The sequence below is a fragment of the Thalassophryne amazonica genome, chromosome 4, assembly GCF_902500255.1.
Source record: "Thalassophryne amazonica chromosome 4, fThaAma1.1, whole genome shotgun sequence".
NCBI classification, from domain to species: Eukaryota; Metazoa; Chordata; class Actinopteri; order Batrachoidiformes; family Batrachoididae; genus Thalassophryne; species Thalassophryne amazonica.
In genome coordinates this window covers 39,687,051-39,710,676 of record NC_047106.1, presented here as the reverse complement: position 1 = coordinate 39,710,676, position 23,626 = coordinate 39,687,051, and the positions used below count along the sequence as shown (strand labels likewise).

The 23,626-nt window shown below is 41.0% G+C and overlaps 1 protein-coding gene across 2 annotated transcripts in view; it reads right to left on the bottom strand.

The window, feature by feature from the left end:
- Window positions 1-23,626, bottom strand: part of pdgfd (platelet derived growth factor d) — a 288,085-nt gene that overhangs the window by 80,763 nt on the left and 183,696 nt on the right. For both annotated transcript variants that reach the window (XM_034167741.1, XM_034167742.1), the window contains exon 4: window positions 12,384-12,443. In XM_034167741.1, coding sequence (XP_034023632.1) covers window positions 12,384-12,443 — 60 coding nt within the window. The remainder of the gene's footprint in view (window positions 1-12,383; window positions 12,444-23,626) is intronic.

Below are 23,626 nucleotides of genomic sequence, written 5' to 3'. Positions count from 1 at the left end.
CAGCTGTGTTCAGGTGCTTGGCGGTAAGTCTGACTTGTTTCTGGTGGGGGTTGGCCTCCACCAGGGCTGCGCCTTGTCACCAATCCTGTTTGTGATATTCATGGGCAGGATATCGAGGCGTTGTTGGGGGAGGAGGGTTTCCAGTTTGGTGGGCTCAGGGTTTCCTCACTGCTTTTTGTAGATGATGTGGTCCTGTTGGCTTCATTGGCGGTGACCTCCAACACTCACTGGATTGGTTCACAGCTGAGTGTGAAGTGGCTGGAATGAGAATGAACACCTCTAAATCTGAGGCCATGGTTCTCAGCAGGAAACTGATGGATTGCCTACTCCGGGTAGGGAATATGGTCTTGCCCCAAGTGAAGGAGTTCAAGTACCTCAGGGTCTTGTTCACGAGCAAGGGGACAATAAAGCGTGAGGTTGGGTGGTGAATTGTTGCAGGTATTGCATTCGCTCTACCGTACTGTTGTGACGAAAAGGGAGCTGAGCCAAAAGGTGAAACACTTGATCTACTGGTCAATCTTTGTTCCTACAATAACAATAAAAAACTATTCTATTCTATTCTATTCCTACTCTCACCTATGGTCATGAGGGTTTGGTCATGACCGAAAGAACTAGATTGCGGGTACAAGCAGACAGATTTTTTTTTTAATACTTCTGTTAGTTTTTAGTGTAACTGTTATCAATTTTAGCTTAGTACTTTACTCTTGTGTTAATCTTAGGAGTGGTTTACTTGTAGGAAGTTTTTTTTTTTTGTTCCTACAAGCCTAATACTTCTGCTACTCTTTCAGTGTAAAATGCTGTTAATTTTAATTCATTTATTTACGTCTGTGAGAATCCTGTGTGAGTCTTAGGAGTGGTTAGCTTATCCATTATTGGTTAGCTCATGCTTGCTTGGTGATACGCTTGAATTTGTTAGAGCACAAAGTACACTACTTTACCTACTTTACACCCTCCATAAATCTTGCGTGATGTTGGAAGATAGGGTGGCTCTCTTAGAGAGCTGTGTCCGTAAGTAAAAGCAGCTTCTTAGCTCAGTGGAGTTAGATGTTACGGGCACTCCAGATGAGGTTAGTGTTGGGCCGGCTAGTGAGCCCATTAACATTAGCCTAGAAATGCCAGGTGTGGAGGATGGCTTTTGGACTGTGGCTAGGTAGAGGAAGCCCCATAGGGCTTGGTGCCTGGTTGTGGTACCCCGATCACACTCGCCACTGCGAACTGTGAATCAGTTCTCCCCCTTGGAATTGCCTGATGTGAATTCTCTGAGCTCACAAGTGACTTCCAATCCTTTCTCCAGGCCGAAACACCGGGCTTTAGTGATAGGGGATTCTATCACCCGCAAAGTCAGGTTACAGATGCCGGTTGACGTTAAATGTATTCCTGGGACCAGAGCTCCCGACATTGCATCCCATCTTAGGGTGCTGATGCTGCAGAAGGGACGACAGACCAAGGAACATGACATGAGATATAGTCACATAGTTATTCACGTCGGCACCAATGATGTCAGGATGAAGCACTCAGAGGTCACAAAAATGGACATAGAGAGGACTTGTGACCTTGCCAGAAAGATGTGTCGGCATCGATTAATAGTCTCTGGTCCCCTCCCCTCCCGGGGTAATGATGAGGCGTTTAGCAGGCTGACATCGTTAAATAGGTGGCTGGCGCAATTTTGTAGACAGCAAGGCTTTACCTTTATTGATAACTGGCCTTCTTTCTGGGGCCGCCGTGGCTTGCTGATGCCGGACGGCCTCCACCCGACTGGGGAAGGTGCCTCCACCTTGTCTGCGAACGTAGATAGAGCTTGACAGGGAGGGTAATATTAGGAATTTACAGCAGGCCACGGAGCAGGTGATGAGAGACCCTGCAAGGCTTATGACAAATGTGGCTGTGGAATCCATTAGCTTAGTGGGGAAATTAGTGAAGAAAATCCACTATGGTGCTAGTGCAGTTTATCTGTCAGGGAGGGAAATTCAACAAGTTGAGACTGTGGCCTGGTTCCATATGTGTGTCCATAAAAATCATAGAGGGATATGCTTTGCAAACTGGGTCTGATTAACATGAGATCAGTGTCCTCAAAATGATTGTTGATTAATGATCTAATTATTGATCATCACTTAGATATGATTGGGTTATGTGAAACCTGGCTTAAACGTACAGCTGTCCTCCCCTTAAATGAGGCCTGCTGGTGAGCCAAGCAAGGCAGGGGTGTTGCTCTTATTTATAAATCTAGGTTTAGCTTATTAGCTGTTGCGGGTCACAAATATCACTCGTTTGAGCATCTGATTCTCCGCTCTGCTCAGGATATTACGCATTGCAAAGAAGTATAAAAATCAGCCGTATTACTTTCTCACTGTATATAGGCCTCCTGGCCCATATTCTGAATTCTTAGATGAATTTGGTGCATTCATCTCTAACTTGTCAGCTAGTGCAGGTAACATTCTGATCATTGGTGACTTTAACGTTCATATAAATAGGCCTCCTGATCCCTTCTGCAAATCATTTATGGAAATTGTGGATGCATTAGGATTTCGGCAATGCATTCGGGACTCGACGCACATTAGTGGAAATACCCTGGATCTGGTTCTTGCACGTGGCATTGCTGTTACGAATATTGACATCATGCCTCTTACATCAGTGGTCTCTGATCACTCACTTATATATCACTACAGCGATGCATCAACTCCTCAACTAAGATTGAACTCGAAGCTAGACTGCCTGATGTCTTAGCTTCACATCTGGCAAATACCCAATCAATAGACAGTCTTGTGGATAGTTTTGTTTGACACGGTGGCAACACTTATTCATGGACAACCACCTGTAGTTCACTCTCCTTTTACAGCACAAGAGGTCATGGAAAACATTGAGAAGAAAATAGAAGACATTAGGTTAAACATATCTCAGCATGCCTTAACCCAGCCACTACACCCTGCTATTGAGGTGGGTGCCATTAGTGAGGTATTACCTAGATTTACAGAATTTGATAGTATCTCACTAGGTATGCTGACAAAACTCGTAAAGTCTACAAAAAGCACAACCTGTTTATTTGATCCTATACCAACAAAACTGTTTAAGGACCTGTGACCCACTCTTGGGCCGAATGTGCTGGAAATTATTAATCTTTCTTTAACTTCTCAAAGGATTCAAAGGATTCAAAATAATTTTATTGTCATATGCACAGAAGAACATGTTCCCTGCACAATGAAATGTGTCTACTGCATTTAACCCATCCTAATTGCCAGTAGGAGCAGAAGTCGCCATTAGGCACCCGGGGACCAGCTACAGATGCACATCCCTGCCTTGGTCAACAGCAGGGCTGAGCAAACCAAGACCGACCCATAACAAATGACACACACATAACACACAACACACATAGGCCGGCCCGGTACATAAACATATATTGAAAAACAAAACACGAGGGAAAAGGAGAAAAAAAAACCCTCATAGCCGCTGCGTTACACAGCAGCAATGAGGAAAAAATCCCCATCAGCACAGAAAAAACAATAATCACACAGACAAAACAAGGACGCAGGACGACAACCGAGATTTGAAAGTCTAGTATATCAGAACACTCCAGAGGCAGCCTATTTGGAGCCGTCAACGGCCTTGTCTGACAATCCTGGAGGGGGAGGGGCTCAGACCTGAGCAGTCCACTGTCCACAGTCAACGTCAGAGCTGGAGAAGCTGAGGGGAGGGGGGATGACCAGGGAACGAGGCTTAAGTGATCTTCTGAGGAGGATTTTTATCACAGCGACCTTGAAGTGCAGCTGTGTTGGGGAGGCCAAATGAATAACCAGAATAGCAGACGCCTGAAAGATTCCACAGTTCTGAGAACAGAGTGGCTCTCAATGCATCTGAATGTAGAATGTGGTCTTCACAGACGGTCAAAGCGGGTTTCCAGAGCTGCAGTCCTACCCAAGATGTTTTCCAGCATGCGGTTAACACCCGCCGACTGCGCAGCCACTGCCTTCCCAATCGAATCAATCATGTAGGGCAGCCTGGAAGGCCCAATCAAAGCTGCTTCCACTTTTTTGATTTTCCGGTAGACCAGCGCCATGCCCGCTCCACACAGCAGAAAGCCGGTCACCACCAAGCCAAATATATACACATCTTCGATGTCCTCCACAGAAAGCATGTAAAGGCACATGACCTGCCATCTCCTCCACGAGTCCATCACGTAACCCATCACATGCGTCCCGGCAGGACAGTTGGGTCCTCCGCCCCCGAATGTCTTGTAGAAAAAATAGTGTCAATTGCATTCAGAGACCACTTTAACAGATCCATTTTTGTCGTTTTCCAGAAGAGCAAAGCTGCAGCCTCACAGACAACACGCCACAGAAGCAGGAAAGATAAGGAGGGAGGGAGGAGAGAAAAGTGCGTCCGTCTCGGCCAAGTGCAAGCTGGCAAAAAAAAACAAAAAACTTCTGGAACTTTTCCTAAATGTTTCAAATCTGCAGTGATTAAACCATTACTTAAGAAACCTAATCTTGACCGTAGTGTATTGAAAAACTATTGGCCAATATCAAAGCTATCATTTTGCTCTAAAATTCTGGAAAATGTGGTGTCACGGCAGCTTGTAGACTATCTTACTGAGAATAATCTCTTTGAGCCACTGCAGTCTGCTTTCAGAAAATATCATTCCACAGAGACGTCTCTCACTAAAGTGGTGAATGATCTTCTGCTTACAATGGATTCGGACACCACTACAGTTCTGGTGCTGTTAGATCTCAGTGCTGCATTTGATACCGTGGATCATCATATTCTGCTTGATAGGCTGGAAAATTACTTTGGGATTACTGGGAGTGCCCTTGCATGGCTGACATCATACTTGACCAGTCATTCTCACTGTGTTTTGTACAGTAACACTACTTCTAACCTTAGTGACATGAAATTTGGGCTTCCACAGGGGTCTGTCTTAGGCCCCCTGCTTTTTCCCTTTATATAGCACCCCTTGGGCACATATTGCGGCATTTTTGGATTACCTTTCACTGCTATGCTGACGATACTCAGTTATACTTGGCAATAAGTGCTGGTAATCTCGTTCATATAAAATCCTTAGAAGACTGCCTTGCATCACTGAGAAGTTGGATGTCTAGAAACATCCTACTTTTAAACTCTGATAAGACTGAAATGATGGTTCTTGGTCCAGTGAGACATCGGCATCAATTTGACCAGTTAACACTTAGCCTAGGCTCATGTGTCATACATCACACTGACAAAGTGAGGAACCTTGGGGTAATTTTTGATGCTACATTGTCCTTTGATCTCCACATTAGAAATATTACGAGGACTGCTTTCTTCCACCTTCGAAATATAGCGAAGATTTGTCCCATCCTGTCTATGGCTGATGCTGAGACCCTGATCCATGTGTTTATCTCTTCTAGATTGGACTACTGCAATGTTCTATTTTCTGGTTTACCGCAGTCTAGCATTAGGGCTCTCCAATTGGTTCAAAATGCTGCAGCCAGACTTTTGACACGAAGCAGAAAGTTCGACCACATTACACCCATTTTGGCATCCCTTCACTGACTTCCTGTCACAGTGAGATCAAATTTTAAGGTTCTGCTACTAGTCTATAAAATTGTTCACAGACTGGCACCTCCCTACTTAGCTGACCTAATTAATCCTTACGTACCGGCCCGGGCTTTGCGTTCTCAGGGTGCAGGACTACTTTGTGTCCCTAGGGTGAATAAGAAGTCTGCAGGTCATAGAGCTTTCTCTTATTGTGCCCCTGCTCTGTGGCATGATCTCCCTGCGTCAATTAAACAGTCAGATTCTGTGGAGACTTTCAAGTCCAGACTTAAGATCCACTTATTTTCCCTTTTGTATGGCTAGCATAATGATATAGTTTTGTTTTCCGCTTTTTACTCTTTTAATTAATTTTATTACGAAACGGAGCATGCCGCGGCCTCAACTTTACGTAAAATCTGGGTCTTTTAGTGAAGCTTAGGGCTAGTGGCCGGCGATCCCCTTAGTATTTCTTCTGTTTTCTTGTTGTTTAATGCTGGCAAATTATACAGTATTTCTTGTCTTTCTGATGCCTGATTCTGTTTTTTCTCTCTGTTTAAGGTGCAGCTCCATCCAGAGATGAGAGTTGTATTTGTGCTGGCGACCCTCATGTCTTGTGCACCAACAGCATTTTTTTGTATATTCATTTTGTGAATTGTTCTGTAATTTATGTCTGTAGCATAGCCCAAATCAAATCAAATCAAATCAAATCAAATCAATTTTATTTATATAGCGCCAAATAACAACAAACAGTTGCCCCAAAGCGCTTTATATTGTAAGGCAAAAGCCATACAATAATTACAGAAAAACCCCAATGGTCAAAACGACCCCCTGTGAGCAAGCACTTGGCGACAGTGGGAAGGAAAAACTCCCTTTTAACAGGAAGAAACCTCCAGCAGAACCAGGCTCAGGGAGGGGCAGTCTTCTGCTGGGACTGGTTGGGGCTGAGGGGAGAGAATCAGGAAAAAGACATGCTGTGGAAGAGAGCAGAGATCAATCACTAATGATTAAATGCAGAGTGGTGCATACAGAGCAAAAAGAGAAAGAAACACTCAGTGCATCATGGGAACCCCCCAGCAGTCTAAGTCTATAGCAGCATAACTAAGGGATGGTTCAGGGTCACCTGATCCAGCCCTAACTGTAAGTTTTAACAAAAAGGAAAGTTTTAAGCCTAATCTTAAAAGTAGAGAGGGTGTCTGTCTCCCTGATCTGAATTGGGAGCTGGTTCCACAGGAGAGGAGCCTGAAAGCTGAAGGCTCTGCCTCCCATTCTACTCTTAAAAACCCTAGGAACTACAAGTAAGCCTGCAGTCTGAGAGCGAAGCGCTCTATTGGGGGTGATATGGTACTATGAGGTCCCTAAGATAAGATGTGACCTGATTATTCAAAACCTTATAAGTATGAAGAAGAATTTTAAATTCTATTCTAGAATTAACAGGAAGCCAATGAAGAGAGGCCAATATGGGTGAGATATGCTCTCTCCTTCTAGTCCCTGTCAGTACTCTAGTTGCAGCATTTTGAATTAACTGAAGGCTTTTCAGGGAACTTTTAGGACAACCTGATAATAATGAATTACAATAGTCCAGCCTAGAGGAAATAAATGCATGAATTAGTTTTTCAGCATCACTCTGAGACAAGACCTTTCTAATTTTAGAGATACTGCGCAAATGCAAAAAAGCAGTCCTACATATTTGCTTAATATGTGCATTGAAGGACATATCCTGATCAAAAATGACTCCAAGATTTCTCACAGTATCACTAGAGGTCAAGACCCTCTGACCCAAGCAGAAGGTCACCCCTTTGAGTCTGGTCTGCTTGAGGTTTCTTCCTCAGAGGGAGTTTTTCCTTTCCACTGTTACTCTGGGGGTTGATAAGGTTAGACCTTACTTGTGTGAAGCACCTTGAGGCAACTCTGTTGTGATTTGGCGCTATATAAATGAAATTAAATTGAAAAAAATTGAAAAAATTAACTTCCTTAGGAGGGTGGCTGGTCTCTCCCTTAGAGACAGGGTGAGAAGCTTGGTCATGTGTGAGGAGCTCGGAGTAGAGCTGGTGTTCCTTCATGTTGAAAGAAGCCAGCTGAGGTGGTTCAGGCATCTGGAAAGGACGCTCCCTGCGTGCCTCCCCCGGGAGGTGTTCCAGGCACATCCATCTGGGAGGAGACCCCAAGGAAGACCCAAGACTAGGTGGACATATTATATCTCCACACTTGACTTTTTATAAATCACTGCTTTTACAGGCAGTTTTCTTGAGATGAGTCTGCAGATGGATACATGAACATTTTCACTGGATATATTTCTTGGACATCATTTATTTCAGCCTCTAGGAAATGCAAACACTATTAGACCGGTACAACAGGAATGAGTTACTTTTCTGTTATTTTATAAGTATATTCAGGAGGTTATTTTTATTTTAGAGGTTGTGCAATGTTTTGTTGTATGCTTTTAAGTTATTCAAGGAATTACAGAGAGACTTTGTATATCAGTGTATAACCATCCTAATGGCAGAAAAAAAAGAGCAAAAGAGATTGAAAAAGGTCATTGTTGGTCAGTACCTTGAAGTCACTACACACAGGTGAAAGGCCTTTTGGAAAGTTAACAGAGGACCTTTCATACTGTACGCTAATGAGACTACAACCCCTGGCAAAAATTATGGAATCACCGGCCTCAGAGGATGTTCATTCAGTTGTTTAATTTTGTAGAAAAAAAGCAGATCACAGACATGACACAAAACTAAAGTCATCTCAAATGGCAACTTTCTGGCTTTAAGAAACACTATAAGAAATCAAGAAAAAAAGATTGTGGCAGTCAGTAACGGTTACTTTTTTAGACCAAGCAGAGGAAAAAAATATGGAATCACTCAATTCTGAGGAAAAAATTATGGACTCACCCTGTAAATTTTCATCCCCCAAATTAACACCCGCATCAAATCAGATCTGCTCATTGACACTGACCCTATGCCATGACATTGACCCTATGTGTCTTTTTGCAAGGAATGTTTTTGCAGTTTTTGCTCTATGGCAAGATGCATTATCATCTTGAAAAATGATTTCATCATCCCCAAACATCCTTTCAATTGTCCAAAATATCAACATAAACTTGTGCATTTATTGATGATGTAATGACAGCCATCTCCCCAGTGCCTTTACCTGACATGCAGCCCCATATCATCAATGACTGTGGAAATTGACATGTTCTCTTCAGGCAGTCATCTTTATAAATCTCATTGGAAAGGCACCAAACAAAGGTTCCAGCATCATCACCTTGCCCAATGCAGATTCGAGATTCATCACTGAATATGACTTTCATCCAGTCATCCACAGTCCACAATTGCTTTTCCTTAGCCCATTGTAACCTTGTTTTTTCTGTTTAGGTGTTAATGATGCCTTTCGTTTAGCTTTTCTGTATGTAAATCCCATTTCCTTTAGGCGGTTTCTTACAGTTCGGTCACAGACGTTGACTCCAGTTTCCTCCCATTCGTTCCTCATTTGTTTTGTTGTACATTTTTCGATTTTTGAGACATATTGCTTTAAGTTTTCTGTCTTGACGCTTTGATGTCTTCCTTGGTCTACCAGTATGTTTGCCTTTAACAACCTTCCCATGTTGTTTGTATTTGGTCCAGAGTTTAGACACAGCTGACTGTGAACAACCAACATCTTTTGCAACATTGCGTGATGATTTACTCTCTTTTAAGAGTTTGATAATCCTCTCCTTTGTTTCAATTGACATCTCTCGTGTTGGAGCCATGATTCATGTCAGTCCACTTGGTGCAACAGCTCTCCAAGGTGTGTTCACTCCTTTTTAGATGCAGATTAACGAGCAGATCTGATATGATGCAGGTGTTAGTTTTGGGGATGAAAATTTACAGGGTGATTCCATAATTTTTTCCTCAGAATTGAGTGATTCCATATTTTTTTCCTCTGCTTGGTCTAAAAAAGTAACCGTTACTGACTGCCACAATCTTTTTTTCTTGATTTCTTATAGTGTTTCTTAAAGCCAGAAAGTTGCCATTTGAAATGACTTTAGTTTTGTGTCATGTCTGTGATCTGCTTTTTTTCTACAAAATTAAACAACTGAATGAACATCCTCCGAGGCCGGTGATTCCATAATTTTTGCCAGGGGTTGTAAAGTTCACTTTTAGAAATTAATCACTTAGCCATGGGAGCATCACAAATGTGATTCTGCTTCATTTCATGCAAAGCTGTTTTCAATGTGAGTACAAGAAGGGACTCTGAAAGAGTGCAAACCTGCACCTTACATGTTAAACACTGAATCTGCAAATGAATTCTTTGTGATTCAATGAAATAGTTATGGTTTTGTGTGACCCTGATGTTTGATTCGTTCTGTCCAAAATTGCGCCAATTTTTCTGTCAATAACACACAACCCTTCCATCAATTTTAATCCATACTGACTCCAAACTACTTGAGTTTGACATTTCAAGGTCAACCATGGGCTGTGAATGTGACTTGCCAGCATGTTGACATCCAAGATCGTCTGAGACAAGCCACCCAGACAGCTGCTGGAACAATCAGTTTGCAGAACCAAAGAATTTCTACATAGTCAGAAACCATCTTAGGGAAGTTCATCTGCTCGTCATCCTCACTGGGGTCTCGAACTGACTGCAGTTCGTCATCGTAACCGGCTTGAGTGGGCAAATACCTTTGTGTCTGTTGTGTATACAGAAAATGTTTAAGGTCTTTGAGTTCAGCTCATGAAAAATAGGAGCAAAAACGAAAGTATTAAGTATGTTTTTTGTTCAGTATATATATATATATATATATATATATATATATATATATATATATATATATATATATATATATACACTCAACAAAAATATAAATGCAACACTTTTGGTTTTGCTCCCATTTTGTATGAGATGAACTCAAAGATCTATAACTTTTTCCACATACACAATATCACCATTTCCCTCAAATATTGTTCACAAACCAGTCTAAATCTGTGATAGTGAGCACTTCTCCTTTGCTGAGATAATCCATCCCACCTCACAGGTGTGCCATACCAAGATGCTGATTAGACACCATGATTAGTGCACAAGTGTGCCTTAGACTGCCCACAATAAAAGGCCACTCTGAAAGGTGCAGTTTTATCACACAGCACAATGCCACAGATGTAGCAAGATTTGAGGGAGCGTGCAATTGGCATGCTGACAGCAGGAATGTCAACCAGAGCTGTTGCTTGTGTATTGAATGTTCATGTCTCTACCATAAGCCATCTCCAAAGTCGTTTCAGAGAATTTGGCAGTACATCCAACCAGCCTCACAACCGCAGACCACGTGTAACCACACCAGCCCAGGACCTCCACATCCAGCATGTTCACCTCCAAGATCGTCTGAGACCAGCCACTCGGACAGCTGCTGGAACAATCGGTTTGCATAACCAAAGAATTTCTGCACAAACTGTCAGAAACCGTCTCAGGGAAGCTCATCTGCATGCTCGTCGTCGTCATCGGGGTCTCGACCTGACTCCAGTTCGTCGTCGTAACCGACTTGAGTGGGCAAATGCTCACATTCGCTGGCGTTTGGCACGTTAGCGAGGTGTTCTCTTCACGGATGATGCTAAGGAGATGTGTTGCACTGCATGAGGCAAATGGTGGTCACACCAGATACTGACTGGTATCCCCCCCCAACAAAACAAAACTGCACCTTTCAGAGTGGCCTTTTATTGTGGGCAGTCTAAGGCATACCTGTGCACTAATCATGGTGTCTAATCAGCATCTTGGTATGGCACACCTGTGAGGTGGGATGGATTATCTCAGCAAAGGAGAAGTGCTCACTATCACAGATTTCGACTGGTTTGTGAACAATATTTGAGGGAAATGGTGATATTGTGTATGTGGAAAAAGTTTTTGATCTTTGAGTTCATCTCATACAAAATGGGAGCAAAACCAAAAGTGTTGCGTTTATATTTTTGTTGAATATATATGGATTTGATTCATATGTTTTTACGTCAGCCAAGCTTGAACCTTCGTGCGCATGCGTGAGTTTTTCCACGCCTGTCGGTTGTGTCATTCGCCTGTGAGCAGGCTTTGAGTGAGCACTGGTCCACCCCTCTCGTCATTGTTTCATTGCGAGGAAATTGCGGAATGATTTGGGCTTTTTTTCCATCAGAATTTTTTCAGAAACTGTTAGAGACAGGCAGCTGGAAACCATTCGAAAAATTTGTCCCCTGGCACTCCGAAACGGAGGTGTTCCTTTGTCTAGTTCCATCAGCGGCTCCGTCGTAATGCGCGAAGCCTCCACGCGGCTTTCCATGACAAAATCTCTTATTAAAAGTGAAATCTGCCGAAAAATGGCTGATATCCAGCTCTTGTGATAACCAGAGAAATTGCACGCGACGGTCCCCGGCTCCACACAGCGATCCGTTTAGAAATGATGTGGTGGTTTCTGCCTCTCGATGGCAGCTCGGAGCGCAGCGTGCCGAGCGCCATTGTGGGCCGTCCTTAAAGCTGTAGTAACACTCCTTATTCTCTGTGAAGCTCGTAAAATTTTCACCGAAAGCCAGATAAATTTTTCGAATGGTTTCCAGCTGCCTGTCTCTAACAGTTTCTGAAAAAATTCTGATGGAAAAAAAGCCCAAATCATTCCGCCATTTCCTCGCAATGAAACAACGACGAGAAGGGTGGAGCAGTGCTCACTCAAAGCCTGCCCACAGGCGAATGACGCAACCGACAGGCGTGGAAAAACTCATGCGTGCGCACGAAGGTTCAAGCTTGACTGACGTAAAAACATATGAATCAAATCCATATAGTTTTTGAAAAAAATAAAAAGGTCCGTTACTTTTCTCACAGACCTCGTATATATATATATATGTGTGTGTGTGTATGCTGACACACAGAGTGTGTTTCTGTGTGTAGCTCACCAACATGGGCAGAGTTACAGGCTCCCAGTTGTTGTTGGACGCCGAAGGAGGACAGTCATCCTGCAGTGGCGGAGAGCAGAGAATCAACTGGTTTCAATCAGTCAATCAGGCAATCAAGGATAGAAGAACCAAATCAAATGTAATTATTGTACAACATTTAATCATAAAAACTTTCTTATGAATTTAAAAAGTGAATTCAGACAGAAACTGATTATCATTTTTGTATATCAATTTTGTTTTCTACCAAATTTTATTATATACCCAAAAATTAGGAGCACATCCCAGTGAGTTTTCAATCTCTGTCCTTGGACTCCCCACACAGATGTTCAATAGTGCTGTAGTTGTAAATTTCTGGCACACGTGCACTCAGACACATGATCCTCATGTCCTATACACACAGTCATAAAATGGTCCCGCCTATCGGATCTCTCCCCTTGAAATCCTAAACACCATCTCCGGTCAATTTGGGGCAGTAAATCTGTACCAGCTACACTTCAAAGACAAAGTACTTGGTCTCTGTGTGTCTGTGGATACAACAGTTATCATCAAAGAGTGCCAGCATGCAAAGGTTTCCGTTTACATCTGGCCTCTTGTGCATGAGGTCAGCTGTGTTCCTGTCAGAGCATTTAAGTGTGTCTGCAAGTGCATGCGTGTTTACAAAGTCCTTGTCTCTTTTCCTTTTAAGGTGGTACATTTCATGTCCAAAGCATCCTGTCCTCTTCATAGGGTTGGAAAACAGTTTAAGAGGCAAACATTCAACAGTAAAGACACAAATTAGAATGTGTAGGTCAAAGATCAAAAAGGTCTGAGTCGTAACAAGTAATGTGACTGTTTTGTCTCCGCTTTGGAAATGTCCAGACATGTACAGTCTGAAATGCAGTGAATGAATAGATTAATTAATTAAGGTGAATAGATGAATTAATTAAGTCCATATTAAGTTCATCCCCTTTAATTTATTAGTGATTACCAGCAGTGGGCACAGCTAAACTAAAAGCTATCTTTGATAACTGCTAATCTGCTAAGTGAAGTTAACTGGGATAATACTTAAGAAAAGGAAGATGAAGAGGAAGAAGAACTGGCAACGCAAAAGGGAAAAAATGGAAAAGTCATACCATTCAAAAACTGGTGAAGAAAAACAAGAGCTCCTGCAGGATAAAAGAGAAAGGGCATCCAATTGATGAAAGAAAGGTTTAATCTAAGAAGTGTCAGACAGAGTTGCTGACATGCTTTATGTGAAAGATAATCCACAGTGAAACAGGAAATGGCAAACACTTCTTGGATTGACAGATGAGATCTTATGGAATCTCATGGGAACTCAGTGGCAAGTTCACACTGAAACAGGAAGTGCCAAATTTTGAGTCCACGGTTCAACAGGAAATGTCAAATGTTGAACACTTCCTGGCATGGGTGGAGCTAGAGTGGAGGCCAGGGTTGCACTGGACTCCCCTGAAATCTGATTGGACACAGATGATTGACATGTCACGGCACTGCACTTCTGGTTGAAAAGAGCTGCATTTTGAAATCAGTGAGTCACACTGACTGCTAGGTTCCTCCTGTCCAGTAGTTGGTGCTGTGTACCACAAAAAATTATCCACCATCCAAATAATCCACCTTAGTAGAAGAAGAAAAATGTTTGCTTCAGATTTGAACTGAACACGCCCTTGGAACCGTGGACTAATAATGACACCAAAGTTATATTGGTAAGTAAATGACCATATTTTATGCCAGAAATGAGGTTCAGGTTGTTAAAAGCAGCATTTCTCCTTTAATTTGGGTTGCTATATACATAACTGGTACTAAAACTGTATTCATTGAGTGTGGCATGATTTAGTTGATGTATTTTTTTTTTTTTTTTAGGAGCAGATATTTGCAAATATTGTCCAGAATTTACTTTATTTGCTGTTAATTGTGTCAACTGTTCAGTTTGGTTGATAAAAATTATTTTTAGTACATAACTGGTACTCATGCTCGTGTGTGCTAAACATCATTGATGCACAGCAGAGGGAAGCACTTTTCGTACAATCTGTCATTGCTTTCCTCTTATGATGCACTTCCCTTGTGGTCTCTGCTGCACATCATTTATTTTTAGCATGCACAAACACCATGAGTACCAGTTATGTGCATGCCTTTATATATATGAGTACATGTTTCTCCAGTGATTTTTAAACAAGCAGGCAGCTGTTGAGCAAACAACCTCTTAATTTTGCTGTCTGAAGAACATAAATAACGTCTTAATTTTGCTTTCTGAGTGACGCCAGGATGATGCATTTCACTTAAAAAATACCCATGCCATGGAGTATTTCTCAACTGTACTCAAAAGTATTGGAACACTTGGTATTTCACACATTTAAATTTGTTTATGCCATTTCAAATACAAATAAATAAATCTAAAGTCATCTTCCTTGAACTCAAACTGAAAGCAAATGTCTACAACTTGATATAAATTAATTAAAAATATAAAATCCAGCTTCCTGATGAAGTGGTGCAGAAGAGGATTTTCTTAAAAAGAAGACCTGACCCGGGCGCCTAATGGCGACTTCTGCTCCTACTGGCAATTAGGATGGGTTAAATGCAGTAGACATATTTCATTGTGCAGGGAACATGTTCTTCTGTGCATATGACAATAAAATTCCTTTGAATCCTTGAATCCTTGAAAGTTCAGCTACAATTTGATAGAAACTGCTTTTGATACTGTTGACCATAAAATTTTATTACAGAGATTAGAGCATGCCATAGGTATTAAAGGCACTGCGCTGCGGTGGTTTGAATCATATTTGTCTAATAGATTACAATTTGTTCATGTACATGGGGAATCTTCTTCACAGACTAGGGTTAATTATGGAGTTCCACAAGGTTCTGTGCTAGGACCAATTTTATTAACTTTATACATGCTTCCCTTAGGTAGTATTATTAGAGGGTATTTCTTAAATTTTCATTGTTACGCAGATGATACCCAGCTTTATCTATCCATGAAGCCAGAGGACACACACCAATTAGCTAAACTGCAGGATTGTCTTACAGACATAAAGACATGGATGACCTCTAATTTCCTGCTTTTAAACTCAGATAAAACTGAAGTTATTGTACTTGGCCCCACAAATCTTAGAAACATGGTGTCTAACCAGATCCTTACTCTGGATGGCATTGCCCTGGCCTCTAGTAATACTGTGAGAAATCTTGGAGTCATTTTTGATCAGGATATGTCATTCAAAGCGCATATTAAACAAATATGTAGGACTGCTTTTTTGCATTTACGCAATATCTCTAAAATCAGAAAGGTCTTGTCTCAGAGTGATGCTGAAAAACTAATTCATGCATTTATTTCCTCTAGGCTGGACTATTGTAATTCATTATTATCAGGTTGTCCTAAAAGTTCCCTAAAAAGCCTTCAGTTAATTCAAAATGCTGCAGCTAGAGTACTGACGGGGACTAGAAGGAGAGAGCATATCTCACCCATATTGGCCTCTCTTCATTGGCTTCCTGTTAATTCTAGAATAGAATTTAAAATTCTTCTTCTTACTTATAAGGTTTTGAATAATCAGGTCCCATCTTATCTTAGGGACCTCGTAGTACCATATCACCCCAATAGAGCGCTCGCTCTCAGACTGCAGGCTTACTTGTAGTTCCTAGGGTTGTAAGAGTAGAATGGGAGGCAGAGCCTTCAGCTTTCAGGCTCCTCTCCTGTGGAACCAGCTTTCCAATTCAGATCAGGGAGACAGACACCCTCTCTACTTTTAAGATTAGGCTTAAAACTTTCCTTTTTGCTAAAGCTTATAGTTAGGGCTGGATCGGGTGACCCTGAACCATCCCCTTAGTTATGTGCTATAGACGTAGACTGCTGGGGGGTTCCCATGATGCACTGTTTCTTTCTCTTTTTGCTCTGTATGCACCACTCTGCATTTAATCATTAGTGATCGATCTCTGCTCCCCTCCACAGCATGTCTTTTTCCTGGTTCTCTCCCTCAGCCCCAACCAGTCCCAGCAGAAGACTGCCCCTCCCTGAGCCTGGTTCTGCTGGAGGTTTCTTCCTGTTAAAAGGGAGTTTTTCCTTCCCACTGTAGCCAAGTGCTTGCTCACAGGGGTTCGTTTTGACCGTTGGGGTTTTACATAATTATTGTATGGCCTTGCCTTACAATATAAAGCGCCTTTGGGCAACTGTTTGTTGTGATTTGGCGCTATCTAAAAAAAAAATGATTGATTGATTGATTGAAAGTACATTTGAGATGAAACTCTAGATTTGATGTTTTGGTGAAAGAAACTTTTGTATTTCTTCATAATTGATGTAAATATAGTCCAAGACATGTTCAGTGACTTGGAAATGTTCATGTTTCCATCCCCTGACTTGTCTGAAGCAAACTGGCAATAACACTGATTATTTACAGGTTTTATCAAGTTTTAGAGGTTTGGTTTCAGTTTGAGTTTGAGGAAGATCATTTTAGAATTTTTTATTCTTTATATTTTTTGTATTTCTTGTATTTGAAATGGCATAAACAAATTAAAATGTGTGAAATTCCAAGTGTTCCAATACTTTGGAGGGCACAGTATCCTAACCTTATGATGAGTGCAAAATTAGTGTGGTATTATTACTGTTTTGTTTAAGAATGTTTAATTTTCACTGTTGCTGCACTTTGTGTCAAATCATAGTCATACTGTACATCATACTGATATGACAATATGGAGATACGATAATTTGGCCATATTGTACAGCCCTACTATCAACTTGCTGAAAACTTTGAATATTAGTATACATCTACATTAAAGGGGAACATTACACAGTGAGAAATGCAATACTTTCTGATAAGAAACATATATAGATATTCCACACAGAGCTGATATTCCACACTTTTTACACATTTGAATTTTGCGCTCTCCCGAGCGCCCCCAGGCTGCCATCTTTGTAAAATATCCGGGTGTGCTAAATGTATACCATGTTTCAGTCAGAAACCCATGAAAGTCTTTGTACGTGAGGCCCCAGGTGAATGGGCCACAACCATGTACTCAACCCAAACCTATGCAATAAAAAGTTGGTGTATGTGGTAAATGTGTATATGGGGTGTGTGCCAAGGGTGTTGCAGGTAAAAATGTTATGTAGGTGGTGGCACAGGCACACCGATGTTGGCAAGTGAAAACATCATTCTCCAGCATGCTTAAACCTCACATATACTGCAATACCTATGTGTCAAACATAGAGTTTGATGCAAGATGGGCAGAAGAAAGCCAGTCTGACTGTCCCTAGGAACTCCAGGCCCTAAAACCTAAAGACCAGCCATCCTCCAAACCCTATGTGTGTGGTTAGGATATGGTTTGATGGAGAAGATGGGGGTATCTCAGAGTGCAGACCAGATTGAGGCTCAGCGTAGAATGCATGAGTAGCTGTGTCTGAGATCATGGAAATTTGAAATGCTGAAGGCTCTGGGTGTGGAGGGACTGTCTTGGATGAGACATCTCTTCAACATTGCATTGAGGTCTGGGACAGTACCTAAGGGATGGCAAACTGGAGTGGTGATCCCCATATTTAAAAAAATCGGGACAATTATGTGCCAATTACAGGGGCATCACACTACCTGGTAAAGTCTACTCCAGGGTGCTGGAAAGGAGGGTTCGAAGAAGCCCCAGATCTACTGGTCAATCTTCGTTCCTACTGACTGAAAGAATTAGATTGCAGATACAAGCAGCTAAAATGGGCTTCCTTATGAGGGTGGCTGGTGTCTCCCTTCAAAATACGGTGAGAACCTCTGTCATCTGTGGGGAGCTCGTTGAAAGGAGCCAGCTGAGGTGGTTCGGGCATTTGGTAAGGATGCCCCCTGGGTGCCTCCCCAGGGAGGTGTTCCAGGCACGTCCATCTGGGAGGAGACCCCGGGGAAGACCCAGGCCTCGGTGGAGAGATTATATCTCCACACTGGCCTGGGAACCCCTCAGGATCCCCCAGTCAGAGGTAGTCACTGTGGCCCGGGAAAGGGAAGTCAGGGGTCCCCTGCTGGAGCTGTTGCCCCCAGAGACCTGTGGTCTAGTTCTTTCGGTTATGACCCAGTCCTCATGACCATAGGTGAAAGTAGGAACAAAGATTGACAAGTAGATCGAAAGCTTCACCTTTTGGCTCAGCTCCATTTCGTCACAACAGTACAGTAGAGCAAATGCAATACTGCTCCTGCTGCGCCAATTCTCTGGCCAATCTCACGCTCCATTGTCCCCTCACTCATGAACAAGACTCTGAGGTACTTGAACTCCTTCACTTGGGGCAAGACCGTATTTCCTATCCGGTGTAGGCAATCCATCAGTTTCCTGCTAAGAACCATGGCTTCAAAAAAATGACTCAATGGATGAACTCCGTTCAATTATGTGCAGGATTTCCATCCAATAAATGTATGTAACCCCAACTCAAAAAAAGCACATCTATGCAAGATGACTTAATTGAATTTAGTTGGGACTACATATATTTATTAGATGGAAATCCAATCCAGTGAGCCAGTTTTTTTGAGTGCAGAATGACAGATAACTCTTGTCATTCTGGCCAAATGGCTCACTCTTTGTCTGCATAATCCGACTCTATTGGCAAAAAAACAATCTGCAAACCTAACCCTGAGATGACACTAAAGCCTACACGCCGTAGCTTTAATGATAATTCGATTTGAGATTATGTTGGTAATTTCAGTGCTGTTGTAGCAGCTGTGCTGGATGATAATACAATAACATGCTTTTGGAGGGCAGTATGCATTTTCAGATGCCCGATGTCCATGCCCAGTCACCCAAAATGACAGATATTCGCCCGAGTTAGACAAGGGCAAATATCACTTTAACTTTTGTTGTGTCGGCTGGCGCGCGCTGCTATGACGTCATTTGTTTACGCACAGTGGGCGGGTATGCTGATACTCATTCGCTACTGTGGGCGGGTATAGACAGGTAGCGTCGACGGAAATCTACGCTACCGGTCTAGCAACGCCTCGGTAAAGTGATAATAATGCTCAATATTTGCATTTAGAAGACCATTAAGAAAACCATTGTCACTCCAGATGACTGAATAAAATAGGCTGCATAAATTTCTGGGAGTGAACAACTCAGCTACAGGCACTGATGAACAAGTTAGCACTTAGAATAAGTTGCATTCTTTGAGAGAGTGGTAAACCTGACCTATTTACATGAAGATGCTTGAAATGAAGTCCAATAGAGGCACAGTTTATGACAAGAACACCAACAAAAGTTGAAGTATTAAATGACCATAGAAGAACAATTTCCCGGTTGTAACTTCAAAATTAAGTTTGGCTCAGAGACAGGTGCAACGGCGTAAATGTGTCCAGTTTGACTTATACAGCAATCTAAATGTCCTCCAGCTGTAAGTGAGTTCAGAGGCCGTGTGAGGAAAAGTGGACAGGGAAATGCTCGTGTGTTCTTCACAATTCCTCACACACTTAATCCTCAGATGCTCCAGTGTCCAACAGCACAGAATTGAGGTTGAAAAGGGCAACTCCCTGCTGTCCCGTCTATCACACTGCTACTGTAAATAAGAATCTGAGCACTGACCATCTGCAGGATAACGTGGATGATTCTCTTTCACACAAAACAAAATTCAAAAGCAACATGAAATTAAAGGTGACATATTGTATGACTGCAAATATTCTTAAGCTATGGACCACATACACTGTGCAATTTCAGCTAGCTTGTGTGGTGATAGATAGATAGATAGATAGATAGATAGATAGATAGATAGATAGATAGATAGATAGATAGATAGATAGATAGATAGATAGATAGATAGATAGATAGATAGATAGATAGATAGATAGATAGATAGATAGATTTATTGTCATTACAAGTGCAACGAAATTTCCCACACAGTCACCTTAGACAAAAATACAATTAATCCATAATTACCTCCGCCAAGGAGGTTATGTTTTCGGTCGAGTTTGTTTGTCTGTCTGTCTGTCTGTCAGCAGGATAACTCAAAAAGTTTTGAACGGATTTTGATGAAATTTTGTGGAGTGGTTGGAAATGACAAGAGGACCAAGTGATTAAATTTTAGTGGTGATCTGGATCATGATCCGGATCCAAGAATTTTTTAAAGGATTCTTCACCATTGCGGAATAGGGGGAATTTTGACATTCTAGTTTCTAACTCCACAAAAACAAGGCAGAAAGGCTTGAAAAAAATTAGGGTGTAACATAGTCAAATGTTCTATCAAACAACAAAGTTTGGTGATGATTGGATCCGGTGATCCAGAATATGCAAAAATATAGGGAAAATAGAAAATGTGTCAGTGTGAGGTGACAAATGAAGCTAGAGATGCACAGCTAACACGAAATTGTAGCTGAATCTGTACTAATTCAGTAAGCTGTCATCAGATTTGATGTAGCTTCAAATGTTATGGAGCTAGATCCAGAAGAAAACCGCCATTACTGAAAAATTGTTTTTATACAATAACTTTAGAACTAATAAAGACATAAAAGTGATTCCAAGTTCTAGTGCTATGTTTTCATGGTCAAGGATGTCAAATATAAAGGAAAGAAAAGTGTATGTATCATAGTTTTGGTTGTAACACTGAATTGTTGAATAGATCACTGTGCCAAGGAGGGTATCTCTTTAGAGTCAGTGACCCTATGGCCTTGTGTAGCACATGCAACACTTAAAAAATAGTTTTATTTCAGAATTTACTGTTATTACCTCTGCCAAGGAGGTTATGTTTTCGATCGAGTTTGTTTGTTTGTTTGTCTGTCTGTTTGTCAGCAGGATAACTCAAAAAGTTTTGAACGGATTTTGATGAAATTTTGTGGAGTGGTTGGAAATGACAAGAGGAACAAGTGATTAAATTTTAGTGGTGATCCGGATCACGATCCGGATCCAGGAATTTTTTAAAGGATTCTTCACAATTGCGGGATAGGGGGAATTTTGACATGCTAGTTTTTAACTCCACAAAAACAAGGTAGAAAGGCTTGAAAAAAATTAGGGTGTAACATAGTCAAATGTTCTATCAAACAACAAAGTTTGGTGGTAAGAAAGGTAAGAAAAGTGTATGTATCATAATTTTGCTTGTAACACTGAATTGTTGAATAGATCACTCTGCCAAGGAGGGAATATCTTTAGGGTCAGTGACCCTATGGCCTTGTGTAGCAACACTTAAAAAATAGTTCTATTTCAGAATTTACTGTTATTTATTTAGATAAGTGTTTCATAAATGTTAAAAAATTCATATATTTGCAGTTTACTTGAATAATAAATTGAATTTAGTCTCTTATTTGTTTTTGTCTTTAAGCACATGCAATATCAATATCAGTGCTCAGATGACAGTAGCTTCTGGGCAGTGGTGGGCACACTTCCGATAATCCAATAACAGATAATTATCGAAGATAATGTTTTCATTATCAGATTATCTTTTTAGATAAATTTAAAAACCATCATCGGACTAATTATCTTCCGATGAATTTCCATCCAATAACTTTTAGACCGATAACATAGTAAACTAAGCTGAACAGTAAAAAACATTTTTAAAACTATTAAAGCAGTTGAGACCTACCTGTTGAAAGTTTTCTAATAGGTATGTTGCTCTAGCCTCTGTAAGCAAAGGAGAACTGGAGACCAGAAATAAAATCATTTCCTTTAACACCATACTGACATAATCGCGATATCACCAAGTCATCCAGAGGCATACATTTTTAACTTATGGTTCAAATTTTAACCTACTCATTTTGGACAAGTTATTTAAAATTACTGTCATGTCTGAAGCTTTATAAAGTGAAAATATCAGATATATGTTTTCATTTTAAAGTAATGTGCTAATTTTTAAGGTTTTGTGAGCACATGCTGTGCCAGGCACCAATGCATTATGGGTAGCATAGGGTAATCTCAGACGTTCACGACAGGACAAATGCATTTCAGACACTCTGTTCAGGCTCCACGGATAACAGCATTAAACTCTAGTGCCTAAAACTCTCGTGAATATATTCTCTGGGTTTATAGATGTTAGTGTATTTGTGTTTGTTAAATTCCACGCATCTTAAAAGTTAAATGTAGCAGACACGGATTATCTGGAATTTTGTTTGGCAAGTTTTCAAGGCCGCTACTGCCATCTACTGGCCAGTAGTGTTCATGGCAGTATTCGCCCCAAGAAGTACTAAGCGTCTGGGTACCAGTAGATGGCAGTGTTCTATTTATTTTAACACGGTTATATCAGATGGTGGTCAAATCAACTTTTTGGCTTTTCTTTCATACAAATTAAATTTAAAAACAAAACAACAACAACAAAAAAAAAACATTACAAGACAGCTCTGCGGTTGGATGCTTGTAGCAGCAGGAGGTGGTCGTGAGATGTTAAAGCTTGTTACTCCACTACACGATGCAGGACGCGCGATTAACCTGAAACTCGGTCCAAAAAATTCTCGCACGAATGAAAAATCATCTGAAAAATGGCCAAAACACGCACAGTGTAAAGCCAACATTTATGTGTCAAGATAAGGCTTTTCAGAACTGACCAATTGTTAACCTTGTCCTTTGATTTATCTGTTCTCATTATTTATTATTGCATTTTAACCTGTGAAGTGCTTTGTGACTTATGTCTGTGAAAGGCACTATATAAATAAATTTACTTACTTACTAATATTGAGTGCACGTTTTACAACATCTTAAAAGTTTTAAAACATGCACACATCATCAAACGTGTGCACGGCATTAATAAAACATGCGCACATTCTCTCCACATGCAAAACATTTTGCGATAACACTTCCAGGGCTCCGTAAAAATGCCTGTTTTTACAAATAAAAATGGAATATTTTACAAAAGCACATTTATCTTTAAACCAACACACGACACATGTCACATTAACGTGTTGGTTTGCATAATAAATGACTGAACCAATCAGTGTTTAGCAGAGGCACTTTTACCCAGAATGCTTTGCGGTCTGTGTTTGTTACAAAACCTCAGAATTAGTGCCTTATTCAACATTAAAATATATATTTTATATTTTAACTTTGTACAAATGACAGAACTGACATTAATGGAGTTATTCTATCAGTATTTTCACAAAACCATAAGTTAGTATGACTTTATTTTTCAAGACTTCTGCCTGACCTGGAGTGTTATAATAGAGAGTTGGCCTTATGGCTGTTCTCTGAGTGCCTCTGTGCTGTGGTTGCTGTAATAAACAAGCACTTCCAGTAGGGACAGTATGTTGAAAGAAAAATGATGATTATGATTAGTAGAGAGCTGATTTTGTGAAGCGATCATGTTAAAAATTAATTTCATCTTCTTAGTAATT